Source organism: Pogona vitticeps, chromosome 4 (genome assembly GCF_051106095.1).
Source record: "Pogona vitticeps strain Pit_001003342236 chromosome 4, PviZW2.1, whole genome shotgun sequence".
Classification (NCBI taxonomy): domain Eukaryota; kingdom Metazoa; phylum Chordata; class Lepidosauria; order Squamata; family Agamidae; genus Pogona; species Pogona vitticeps.
In genome coordinates, this window is record NC_135786.1 from 92082174 (window position 1) to 92094371 (window position 12198).

The window sequence follows — 12198 nt, forward strand, 5'->3', positions numbered from 1 at the left end:
AATGGCCGCGGATGGCCCGAAATGCCCCCCCGCAGCGTTTTCGCGACCTCCGTAAGCAAGGGGAGGGCGCGAAAACGCTGATAGGGGCCATTTCGGGTCATCCGGCGGCCATTTTGGAGCCGCCGATCAGCTGATCGGCGGCTCCAAAATGGCCGCCGGAGCGAAAACATCGCTGGAGGGGGTAAGTTTACACACTTATTGGAACGCATTAAACTAAGTTTAATGCGTTCCAATAGGTTTTCCTGCCCCGCACAGCGATGTTTTCATATAGCGAAGGTTAATCCGGAACGGATTAACCTCGCTATACGGGGCACCACTGTATTGTGATTGCTATATAGCATGTTTTTATTGCTTGCAAAATGTTCCCAGAGGGTAAGTAGAGTTTTTATGCAATGATGCATGTTTGTTTAGGACGAAAAGCGTGTTTCCCCTCCCAAACAAACATATTTAAGTGGGGAGGTATGTAGTGCTCACCCTAAGTTATGTAATAAGATATGTAATATTCCTGAGTTATATGCTAATGTGATTGAGAGGTGGGCCCTCAGGAGATGCTAAAAGGTGGAGCCTGAGGGGGAGTCTAAGTCAGAGGAGTCTGTGTTAGGAATCAGAGAGATAGCAAACTGTGATATTTAATATAGATTAATATTGATGCTTGGTGAAACTGAAAGAATATGCTTATGAATTATCCTAGAAACCATCTGTAATCAATAAACCTGTTTTATTAATAAGTCAGTACAGTGGTGCCTCGTACAACGAGTGCCCCGTTTAACGATGAATTCGCATAGCGATGGCATTTTTGCCATCGCTTTTGCGATCGTATAACGATGTTGCCTATGGGGAAAAATCGCTTTGCGATGTTTTCCCTATAGGCACCATTTTCCCCCAGCTGAGCGGCGGGAGCCTCCGAAGGAGTGCTCCCGCAGCTCAGCTGGGGGAAAATGCCTGCGGTGGCCTCGGAAGGACCCTTCCGAAGGGTCCTTCCGAGGCCACCGCTGGGATTCCCCTTCCCCGCGGCCGGCTTCCCCGGCCATGGTTGGACTCTCAGGAGTCCGACCATGCATGGGGTAGCCTGCCGCGGGTTGGATCCAAGCCACGGGGAGAGGGTGGGGGGATTCGGATGGATCCCACCACCCTCCCCCCGCGGCCTGAGGAGGGTGGGAGGCATGGCCGGACTCCTTGGCAGGCACCGCGGCTCAGATTGGATCGGAGCCGCGGTGCCTGCCGAGGAGTCCGGCCATGCCTCCCACCCTCCTCAAGCCGCAGGAGGTGGGGGTGGGGGTGGGAGGCATGGCCGGACTCCTTGGCAGGCACCGCAGCTCAGATCTGATCGGAGCCGCGGTGCCTGCCGAGGAGTCCGGCCATGTCTCCCACCCTTCTCAAGCCGCAGGAGGTGGGGGTGGGTGGGAGGCATAGCCGGACTCCTTGGCAGGCACCGCGGCTCAGATCGGATCCGAGCCGCGGTGCCTGCCGAGGAGTCCGGCTATGCCTCCCACCCACCACTCACCTCCTGCGGCTTGAGAAGGGTGGGAGGCATGGCCGACTGTGCTTGCAGTAGCGGAAGAGGTGCCTGGTGGAGGAGAAGGCAGGAGCTGATCTGTCATTTCTCCTCCACCGGGCACCTCTTCCGCTGCTGCAAGCAACTTCGGGGCAGCCCTTTGGGAGGAGCCGGGCTGTGGAGAAGAAAGGGAGAAGCCCATCCGATCTCCCCTCCCAACCATCGGGAGCAGCGGGAGAAGCTGCCCGGCGTGGAGGGGGGGGGGAGATCGGATGGGCTTCTGCCTTTCTTCTCCACAGCCCGGCTTCCCCCAAAGGACTGCCCCGAAGTTGCTTGCAGCAGCGGAGGAGGTGCCCGGTGGAGGAGAAATGACAGATCGGCTCCTGCCTTCTCCTCCACCGGGCACCTCTTCCGCTGCTGCAAGCACAGTCGGGGCAGCCCTTTGGGAGAAGCCAGGTGGGGGGGGAGAAGGCAGAAGCCGATGCCGTCTTCCCCCCCTCCCCCGAGGCTTCTCCCAAAGGGCTGCGCCCGATAGTGGGGGAGAAAACCGGATAATCCGTTCCTATTGGAACGGATTATCCGGTTTTCAATGCATCTCTATGGGAAAACACATTTCACTTAACGATGTTTTCCCATAGCGATGTTTTTTTTGGAACCAATTAACCTCGCTATGCGAGGCACCACTGTACTGAATGGACCTTCATCTTTCCTAAGTAAAGTACGTTGATAAGGAGATCAACTGGTGGCAGCGTGTCAAGAGTTTTTGGTTTGCCTTTGTGAGCTCTGTGTTTGGGGAGACAAACAGGGGCCACGAGAGGCAAACATCACACCATCCCGCTAGATGAATGATATATAAACAGGCTGAAACAGATGAGTAGAAGCATTGCCATTCTCAGAAGTACCAACAAAATATGTAAAGTGAGTGCTAGGGATGCCCTGCAAATAAAGGTTTCTTACATGGACTTTTTCATTCCCAGAGGAAGCTGCTTGCCTTCCTTAATTATATAATTTGCTACAAATGACACCACTCAGAGGTTCCAATGGGTCACACCAAGGAGAGTTCAATTCCACTCCACTGAAATGAAGCACCATGATCTGCAAATATTACAAGGGTCTACTTGTATATTCTCCTCTAGAATTCTTAATTGCAATAAAAAGAAAAGTGCTTGGAAATGCCATAATCTAAACCAACAGGTTTTTAAATCAAGAACCTGGAACAGCTACCAGTCTCTTTGGAATACTTCATGAATTAGAGGTATGGTGAATTAGATATTGGAAGTCTGTCCCATGGGCTTACAGAATAAATCTATTAGAATCCTATTTTACTTTTGGGCTGACAGAAAAAGGAAAGCAAGTGAATCGTGGAATGTGACAGTTTTCCATCCCAAAGCCACCTTCCCACACTGTGGGAAGCTCTCCTTTTATCGCTCAACCCTCTGTAATGCTCGAAACTACTTCAGAAGGTTTCCTACCATCTTAAAGAGATAATAAGAATGAGTGGGGACTGATGATAGACCACTTCCAAGATGTTCTGACAGGCAGTCAGCAACCCTACTAAGTCATGAATTAACGGCCTCCAAAAGGTCCCATCAATAAACAGCCCTACTTGGGCTGTGCTTATCTTTATTAAATCAATCAATCTCATGTTTGGTTTTCCTCTTTTCCTATTGTCTTCAACTTTTTCCAGCATTACTGCCTTTTCCTGTTGAATTACACTGAGGATTAACTTCAGAGGATGAGACTCAATTGAGTCATTCAGTGACAAAGCACTGCTATTTGCTTGCACATTTTGGAACTTAACTACATTGGAATAGCCTGTCACAGCCTGGGCTGGTTCGTGAACTTTTGCTACACAGTGACATTTTGCACTGAATGTCTAAATTAAGTTTATTCATCGGGCCAGCTGTGGGGGATTTGTGGCCTTTTGGTGACTAGGATGACTCATTCTATACTTTCAGAAAACACATCACACTGCTAAAGAAGTTTTTTTTTTAAAGTTTCCTGTAATTGCAGGAATGGAAATTCTCTGTTTAGGCCGTCAGGACTTACACAATGTTTGTACAGAATCCTACAAGTGTTAAAGAAATGAGACATGATTTTTAAAGCTACTTATTTCCCTGTAAGGTACAAAGGCGCCCTTTGCTTTTGGGGAGGCACCCTTATTTATCCTTGAAAAGGCTAATTCATTAACATAGTGAATGCTGGAGACCGTTGATGGGTGGTTCTGCAGGAAACTAACAACAACAAGGTAGTAGCTTTTTCATGCAATAGTGTCAAGACTCCCCTCTCTAAGTGAATGTTCTTTAAAATGACCAACACAAAGTGGTTGGGAGTCACCTAACATTAACAGGTCTGTATTTCTGTTTATTTTATACACGTAGGCCAGAATCATATTGTGTGGAATTACTCCTGCATAATGGCATAAACTGTTATGGTGAACTGCCACTAATTAATGAGCTGCTGCTTGCATTCTAAATTGCACACCAAGTCAAACAACTGGCACATGACTAAAAATACAAGCAGTAACTCATTAACTGGCAGTAATATGTCACTGTGATTTACACCACTACACTTACATTAGAGTAAATCTACAATAAGATTCTGATCATATTAGCACACTACTTGTGGAAGGAAGCTAGACTGAGAGTCTAATATTGGTGTATATTCTCTCAGATGGGCAAAAACCTTTTTTTTAAAAGCCTGCTATAAATGAAAACACTCAAGTTATTGTGGATGAATATATCAGTTATACCCACAAAAGGCTTGGACAAGAAAAGCCACAGGTTACAGTATTTTGATAATGGTGGAGAAGGGGAGAAAGCATGAAGGTGATTCCCCTGATGATGTCCCAAAACTGTGATTTAATCTAGGGACTTGCTTGTAAAGTAATTTCAGTAGTAATGTGGGTGGAGTGCTAACTAAACACACCTTATATGTCTAATACCCAGTGTCTTGCGCTGACACCCAGACATTTAACAGAAACCAGAATGGTTTAGAGTAATTGCTATGGCCCTGTTTTGACCTTGTAGGAGGATTCCTGAATTCTCAGGTAAATAAAATACCCTGAAGAAGAGGACCTGCTAAATTATTGTTCATTGTTATCTTTACCAGTCTTAAGACACAGAGCTATTGACTGTACTTCGGCTGTACTTCAGTCTAAAAAACAGACTATTCAGATTCTTTTTGCTTTGTAAGAGAGCTATTAAATCCAGAAATGGCCATCGTGGTTTTAGTTTTAGTCTTCACAGAAGAGCTCTACCGCTTCCTCTCAAAAAAATGGAAAGCTTTGTGGCTTCTTTTCAAAGAAAGACTATCTGTATGGTTTAAATCCATACAGTATTTTGGGCAGTACTTAATTCTTTTGATTTGCTTTACTTAAGACACAGTACAGTGATATCATCTTAAGGCAGCAAAGCACATATTCTTTTTAGAAGGTGATCAAATGGGCATACAGCATGCTATTTGGTTTGCTTTTGGTTCAGTTTGGTTCACTCCATGTTTCATGCATTTTCAATAAGAGTGATCCATCCCACCCATTTTACAAACAGTCCCCCTTTCTGGCACAGCACTAGGACCACAGTTTACTTGGTGCAATTGGGAGTGCTCCTGAATATCCTGTTCTGTAGCTTATGCAGTTGGTTAATTTGCACCAAAATAGAGCTGTGGGCAGAGTTAACGGCAGTGGCAACCCAGTGATGTATTCAGCAGGTTATGACATTCTACTTAATCAGTCTACTTAATGCACACTGTCATATTTATAAATACTTAAAGCGGGCAGATTTTGTCAATCCAGCAATGAAAATCCACTTTGCTATGTTTACCTTTGCTCCACAGATTTGTTCCTTTTTTTTTCTAGATGCAGATATGTGAATTCCCATTTGGGACCACACATCACAACTGAATAACGATTGACTGATTCATCCATGTTTATGGACCATTGAAAGGCACTACAGTAGTGCTCTGAGTGGTAGATAAACAATTTAAAAATCTCAGAATTCAAATGCTAAGGTACAAGTGAAAGACAAGCAACACAAACCCAGGTTAAAGCTTAGGAAATACAGGAACTGGCATCAAAAGTAGAGTTCACACATGAGAGGAACACCGTGTCCTGTTCGTAACTGGATAACCATGTATGAATTTACCATTTAGCACAATTTACATCCTGTGCTAGAAGGCTGGAGGACCATTTGTCAGGGATGTTGCATTTGCACCTTGACTTGAGCAGGGAGTTGGACTAAGTGATCTCCAACATGTACTCTACCTTTTAATGGTTTTGTGAATGCTCTATGAATTGTTACCAGTTACCCACGGTGTGTCACACCTGAAGGAAAGCAGGATCATTGTTTATAAGAGGAAATTACTTTCCTTCTTACCTGGATTTCTAGTTCTGCAATGTGTTGCTGCAGTTCTGCCACTACTGCTATGCTGTCTGCTTCTCGGAGTCTTACAGCCATCACTTCTTCTTTATTCTAGGAAAAAGAAAACAGAAAAACTTGACAAAAGCTCATGATTCCCAGGGACTGAAAAGTGACAAGTTTTATTTCAGGAAAACAAATTTGAATCCTGATGCTTATAAAGCTTTTTAAATTATATCCTTGCCATAATTACCCCAAATACCAACAGGTTATACTCAGAATAAACTTAATTAAGTTAATGATTTATTGATTTCACTTTTTTTAGAACTGTTTTTACTTTTTAAAAAAAGTGTACAGTACTACTAACTATAACCACGTTCAATGCAAGCAAACCTGAGATTTTAGACAAAGGATGCAACTAGACATGGCATTTTCACATCCTTTGATCTTGCACTTCTGTTTGTCTCTCTTTGCTGATTCAAAACTTTCATCAGATTATGCATGCACATGCAATAGCAGCAAAATAAAAGGATGATTTAAAAAATGGAAATGAAGAGACACCAATCCCCCCCTTTCTTTCTGGTTTCTTGACAGCTTCAGGCATCCTTTTCACGTTTGCCCAGTCCTCCAGATATGTCAACGCATTAGTCTCAGCAGCACATACAGATATACTCATACCATAAATCCCACAATGTTTTCTGACAAAGGCTAAATGGTGAAATATGCTACAGATGCTACAGAGTAATTTTGTAGAAGTGGAAGAAGGATATTTATTACAACATAATGCCACACTTATGACTTCATCAGTTCCCCAACAACATAAAGCAGGTCATCTTAAGTGAAACCCTATTTTACCACTGGAGCTATTGTTAACATAGCAATTTGGCTCCTGGATAATTGCTAAGCCGCAATTCCATCTTCCTTTCTCTTCATCCTCCATCTTTCACTGTTCTGGTTATCCTTCTGTACCTTTTGCCATCTCCTCCTCCCATCTATCTTCCATTGTCTTGTCCTTTTGTTCCCTTTGGCTGTCTTGCCCCACACCTTCTCTGTCCTACATTGTTCTGCTTCCTCCTTTCCTCCCAGTTAGGCTATGACTACACTGACAAGTCGAACAGAAGTGTAAAATAGACTGTGGCTTAATTCACAGCTTATTTTACACTTCTGCTTTGATTAGGTGATAGCACAGAGACTGTGGGTTGTTTCACTGCCAGAGTGCATACTGGCCCCACCATCTGGTGTGGTTTGATCCACACCACAGGCCTCCTTCCTGTGATCCTACCCTCTGATGATCCCCAGTTCTCCTTTTATGGTTCATTATAAGGCCACTGGACTGTTTAAAGTACAGTGGCGCCTGGCTTAACAACTGCCTCGTTAAACGACGAAACCGCTATACGATGACTAATATTTTAATAGGCAAAATTTGCTTCCCGATGATCAGTTCCCTGCTTCGGGAACTGATTTTTCGCTAGACGATGTTTTTAAAACAGCTGATCGGCGGCTTCAAAATGGCCACCCGCTGTGTAAAATGGCTCCCCACGGGGTTTTTGGACAGATTCCTCGCTTTACAGGCACTAAAAATGGCCGCCCCTATGGAGGATCTTCGCTGGACGGTGAGTTATTCAGTCCATTGGAACGCATTGAACGGGTTTTCAACGCGTTTCAATTGGATTTTTATATTTCTCTTAATGAGGATTTCACTCTACAGCGATTTTGCTGGAACGGATTACCCTCGTTAAGCAAGGCACCACTGTATCACAAAGCTCTAGGGGAAAGGGACAGATTTCTGAAGCTCTCCATAATGTATATTCACATACATATACACCATGGAAGCATAGTAGTCTGCTGTAGTTCATTGGAATTATTTGTATTTTATATTGATTTTTATCTCTATATTTTTTTATCCATGCAGAAGTGATCTAATGCTAAACTAGTATATCAATGTAGTGATAAAGTGCTCTAGTGCTAAACTTGGCAGTCTATTAAAAATACTTTGGGGTGACTAGGAAGGAAGATCATGTGGGTGGGTGTTCCTGCTGTCTAAAACATCATGCCCATCTTAGTATGTTTCCCCCATGGCAGAGAGAATTAAGCATGTTGGTCTAATTCAGTGTGGGCCACATGGAGCCCCCAGAGGGCCAGATGTGGCATCTCAGCTCTCCCATACTACCCCAAAAACACATTTTGGAGATAAAACATTTTTGGAGATGAAACGTGGCTCAGAGAGTCCCCTTGTGCCCTGTAAGGGATTTTTTTGCTACGGCTTGCTAACATGTCCCCACTAGAGGCATGAGACATTTTTTGCCCAATAAGGAAATCCAATTTTGTAAGAGAGAGAGAGAGAGAGAGAGAAAAGGAGGGGAGGAACTGGTGGATGTAGGAGGTTGCTCTCTTCTGATCTAATGTATAAATGTATAAAAATTATCAGGTGAAGACAATACAACTTGTGTGTGTGTGTGTGTGTGTGTGTGTGTGTGTGTGTGTGTGTGTGTGTGTGTGTGTGTGTGTGTGTGTGTGTGTGTGTGGTGTGTGTATACACAACAGAGATCAATAATTTCATGCATCCAATGAATGTACCTTGCATTCAATCTCTGCTTGCTTCCTCTTTGATTCAGTCAACTGACCCAGAAGTCCTTTATTTTGCACAGAGAGATGCTGGACCTTGCTTTGCAGATTGGTGATTTCTTGCTCTGCTCTCCGCAAATGATTGCTATTTATTTGGTTCTGATAAGGAACATTGACATGAGGAAAAAAGGATATTATGCATTAGTCTTCAGTCCTAAATCTTTGTAGCAGCAAATATGGTGTAAGCCAACTTGTTTTAGTTGTACTGACACAGAAGTTATATCAAGATCTCAGCATCTGCTTGCTACTGCAACAGTAGTATCTGTCCTATATCCTATATAGCTGCCAAGCATGACATACGGAAATAACATTAAGTACTTCTGGTATTTTAAAAAAAAGAAAGTTATTGAATACAAATGTTGGCCATGGCTAGTGGTCTTTTTCTTGCACCAATTTAGTTATAGCCTACCACAAATTTACACCATTGAAAGTGGCTCTTAGGTTTAGAACATCTAGCTAGGACAAGAACTGGCTGTGCTATAACCTGTTAAAAACTATCTACTAGGTTCTTCTTTCTTTCAGATCTACAGAAGCATTTTAATACAGACAATGAGTACTTGCATTCATCCAAGCAATATAATATTGTCCTTGAAACTGAGTATCAACCAGAGCAAGACTGGGGCTTGGAGACAACTACAGTCAACCCTCGACTTACGAATGGCCCTAGTTACGAACATTTCGACTTATGAACTGCTCTGTTGGAAAAAATTGGTATCGACCTGCGAACGGAGCCTCAATCTACAAATGAGGCTCCGTTTGCAAGTCGATGCCAACGGAGCGATCAGCGCCTTCGGAGCTCCCAAAAGGCTTCCTTTGATGTCAGGGGGAAAGCTGTTTGAGACCTCCGAATCCCAAAAGGCAGGGCGAGAGGGCTGGAAATTCTTATTTCCCACCCTTTCTCCCTGCCTTTTTGGCTTCAGAGGTCTCAAACAGTTTTCCCCCTGACATCGGAGGAAGCCATTTGAGAGCTCCGAAGGGGCCGATCACTGTGGCAGGGACCCCCAGGGAGGTCTTCCATGGTGGTGGGCAAGCCTTGGGAGACCTCCCTGGGGGTCCTCGCCGCCGCGATTGTTGCCTTCGGAGGTCTCAAGGGGCTTTCCCCCCAACACTGGAGGAAGCTGTTTGAGAGCTCCGAAGGCAAAAAGGCAGGGCGAAATGGCTGGAAATTCGAATTTCCCACCCTTTCTCCCTGCCTTTTTGCCTTCGGAGCTCTCAAACGGCTTCCTCCAATGTCGGGGAGAAAGCCCTTTGAGACCTCCGAAGGCACCGATCGCGGCGGCAGGGACCCCCAGGAGGTCTCTGATGGCAGCGGAGAAGCCCTGGGAGTTTCCTTGCCGCCATCGGAGACCTCCCTGGTGTCCCCCACTGCCACGATTGGAGGCAGCGCTCACCTAGCGCCAGGAGGCTAGAGCTGGCCGGGCACTTGGCCACTCTCCCCTGGCTGCGGCGGAGGCAGCGGAGCGCCAGGAGGCTTCGGACTAGTAAGTCCTTTTAAAAAAACTTTTCTGTGTAGGTTTTGGAGGGTGGTTTTGTACTGGGGAGGTTATGTTTCTGTGGTTTTTGTGTGTGCGCGTGTTTTTTGCAGTCCCAGCGTGGGACTTGCTCTTTTTATTTTTATTTTGGTATTTTTTTGAAATGCTGGAATGAATTAATTCCATTTCCATGCATTTCAATGGGAAATGGTACTTTGACTTACGAACTTTTCGATGTACGTATGTCCTTCCAGAAGGGATTAAGTTCGTAAGTCGAGGGTTGACTGTAGTAGTAGTCACTATGGGTGTATAAATAGCACTTATAAGAACTGCAACCAAAACTGAGTAGTTAAACCTGCCCAGCAACCTACCAGTTCATAAATCCCTAAAAAATGATTATGTATCTTTGCCCAATACATACATAAGTCTCTAGTATGACAGTTGCAAATGCCAATCACATTCAAGCACTTCAGAATTACACAATCCAACATTCTGTTTCTCACAGAAGAAATTTAATACAAGACTGCTTTCTATACTGGCATTCCCTCCAAGTCTTAATATGTGCAGTGCAAAATCTTCAGCAATGCCAAAGTAGCTAGCACGATGGCATAAATCTCATTGCCTGCAAGCACTCTAATGATCCTGACTGATAAAATGGCAACAGTGCTCGGAATGCAAACACAAGTTAATTATCTCAAGTCATTCAACTGCACGTTTTTAATGCAAACTTGGAGGACAGTCCAAAATCTCCTGTATGTTTCTGATGAAGTATAAAAGATGAAGTAGGCAAAATGAAAGGTTAAGCCCATTTAGAAAACTTCTTGTGAACTTTTTGTCAGCATTTTGTGTCTGCTTGAAGGTCCTGCTTATATCAACAGAGAGAAACTAGAGGTCTGGCCATAATGGCTGGGACGTTCTGAGAGTCATGGCCCAAACCGCCACACTTATAAAGAAAGCTATACGTACTCAGTATTAAGTGACTACATACCAGAAAAAGCCACATGTCACTTGTGATGCATATCCAACATAAAGAGATCATACAGTACAACTACACCCCCTGCTGACTGAAAGGATTAGGGAAAGTCACTTCTTTTTGCTACGGTCTATTTACAATATACAGTACACAGCTTGGTTAAAGCCATAGAAAGCTTTTTTCAATTCGTGCACTGACTGACAATGCCCCCTTCCCCCATATGCCGCACTGAATCAACTGTTTTTCTTGTTGGAAGATTTCTTAACGTTTTAACATCTATGTTTTAATTTTTCTGTATTCATCACTTTTAGAAATTTTGCTATTGTATGAACAAAGTTGTTAGATATTTTGAGCTTTGCCTATGAAAGGATGGCCATAAGTGGTCTAAATGAACTAACATTTTTTGCCATGTAACAATTACACTGGCAATATGTACCTTCTGTCAGAGAAGCTGGATTTGAGCTCCTTCTCAATCAGTCAAACTTTTAAAAATACATACACCAGCCAAGTTACCACATTACCTTCCTCTGCTTCCTTGAAATACCATAAGGGTAACTCACAAGGGGCTTAGCCCATTTTCACCTATCACTTCAGGAATTAGCCAGGGCAGGCCCAAGATCATCCCAAGAGCTTCAGAAATGATTGGTGCTTTGAAATCTAAACATGCTACCAACTTGATCAGTAATCTCAAATCTTTCTGTCTCCAAGGAATTCTTTCAATGCAATACCTGATATTTCAAGTCCATTAGTTCTGTAACACTCTTACCTGTGTCTCCAGTTCCATCATCCTTTGTTTAACCTCCTTCAGCTCTGCTTGGGTTTCCGCTTCCCGAAGTCTGACTGTCATTAGTTCATCCTGCAGTTCATTTACAGTGTTCTTTTTAGGTGGGTCTTTCCATCTTCCACTAGTACGAACTAGATGGCGCTAAAAAACATTGCTATGTTTTAACACAAGCCCGGTCTTGAAAATCAAAACATTCTTCAGCTAGGATTAAGCATGCAAGAGGATTCATTCGATTTCATACGAAGTAAATAAAAGCAAATGCAACAATCTCTACCATAAAGAACTCAGGAATTAAAGTAGGGATTTTTCAACCATGCATGTCCTCTTTAAAGACACAAAGCCCATGTTTGGTAGCAGGAACATCAATACTCACATTGTATTTTCAAACTTCAGAATACAATGTTTAATTTAATAAAGCAATATTGACGGATAAGCCATTTAATTATTGCAATATTGACGGATAAGCCATTTTACAATAAATGCTAATTATCACT

The 12198-nt window shown here is 43.7% G+C and overlaps 1 protein-coding gene across 8 annotated transcripts in view; it reads right to left on the minus strand.

Moving 5' to 3' along the window:
* Positions 1–12198, minus strand: part of EVI5 (ecotropic viral integration site 5) — a 123207-nt gene that overhangs the window by 50755 nt on the left and 60254 nt on the right. For all 8 annotated transcript variants that reach the window (XR_012086501.2, XM_072997950.2, XM_020807136.3 and 5 more), the window contains 3 exons: positions 11687–11845; positions 8428–8574; positions 5869–5964 (listed from right to left, as the gene is read on the minus strand). Coding sequence is in view for 7 of the 8 variants with exons in the window: in XM_072997950.2 (XP_072854051.2) it covers positions 5869–5964; positions 8428–8574; positions 11687–11845 (402 nt within the window). In the remaining variant the exon portion in view is untranslated. The remainder of the gene's footprint in view (positions 1–5868; positions 5965–8427; positions 8575–11686; positions 11846–12198) is intronic.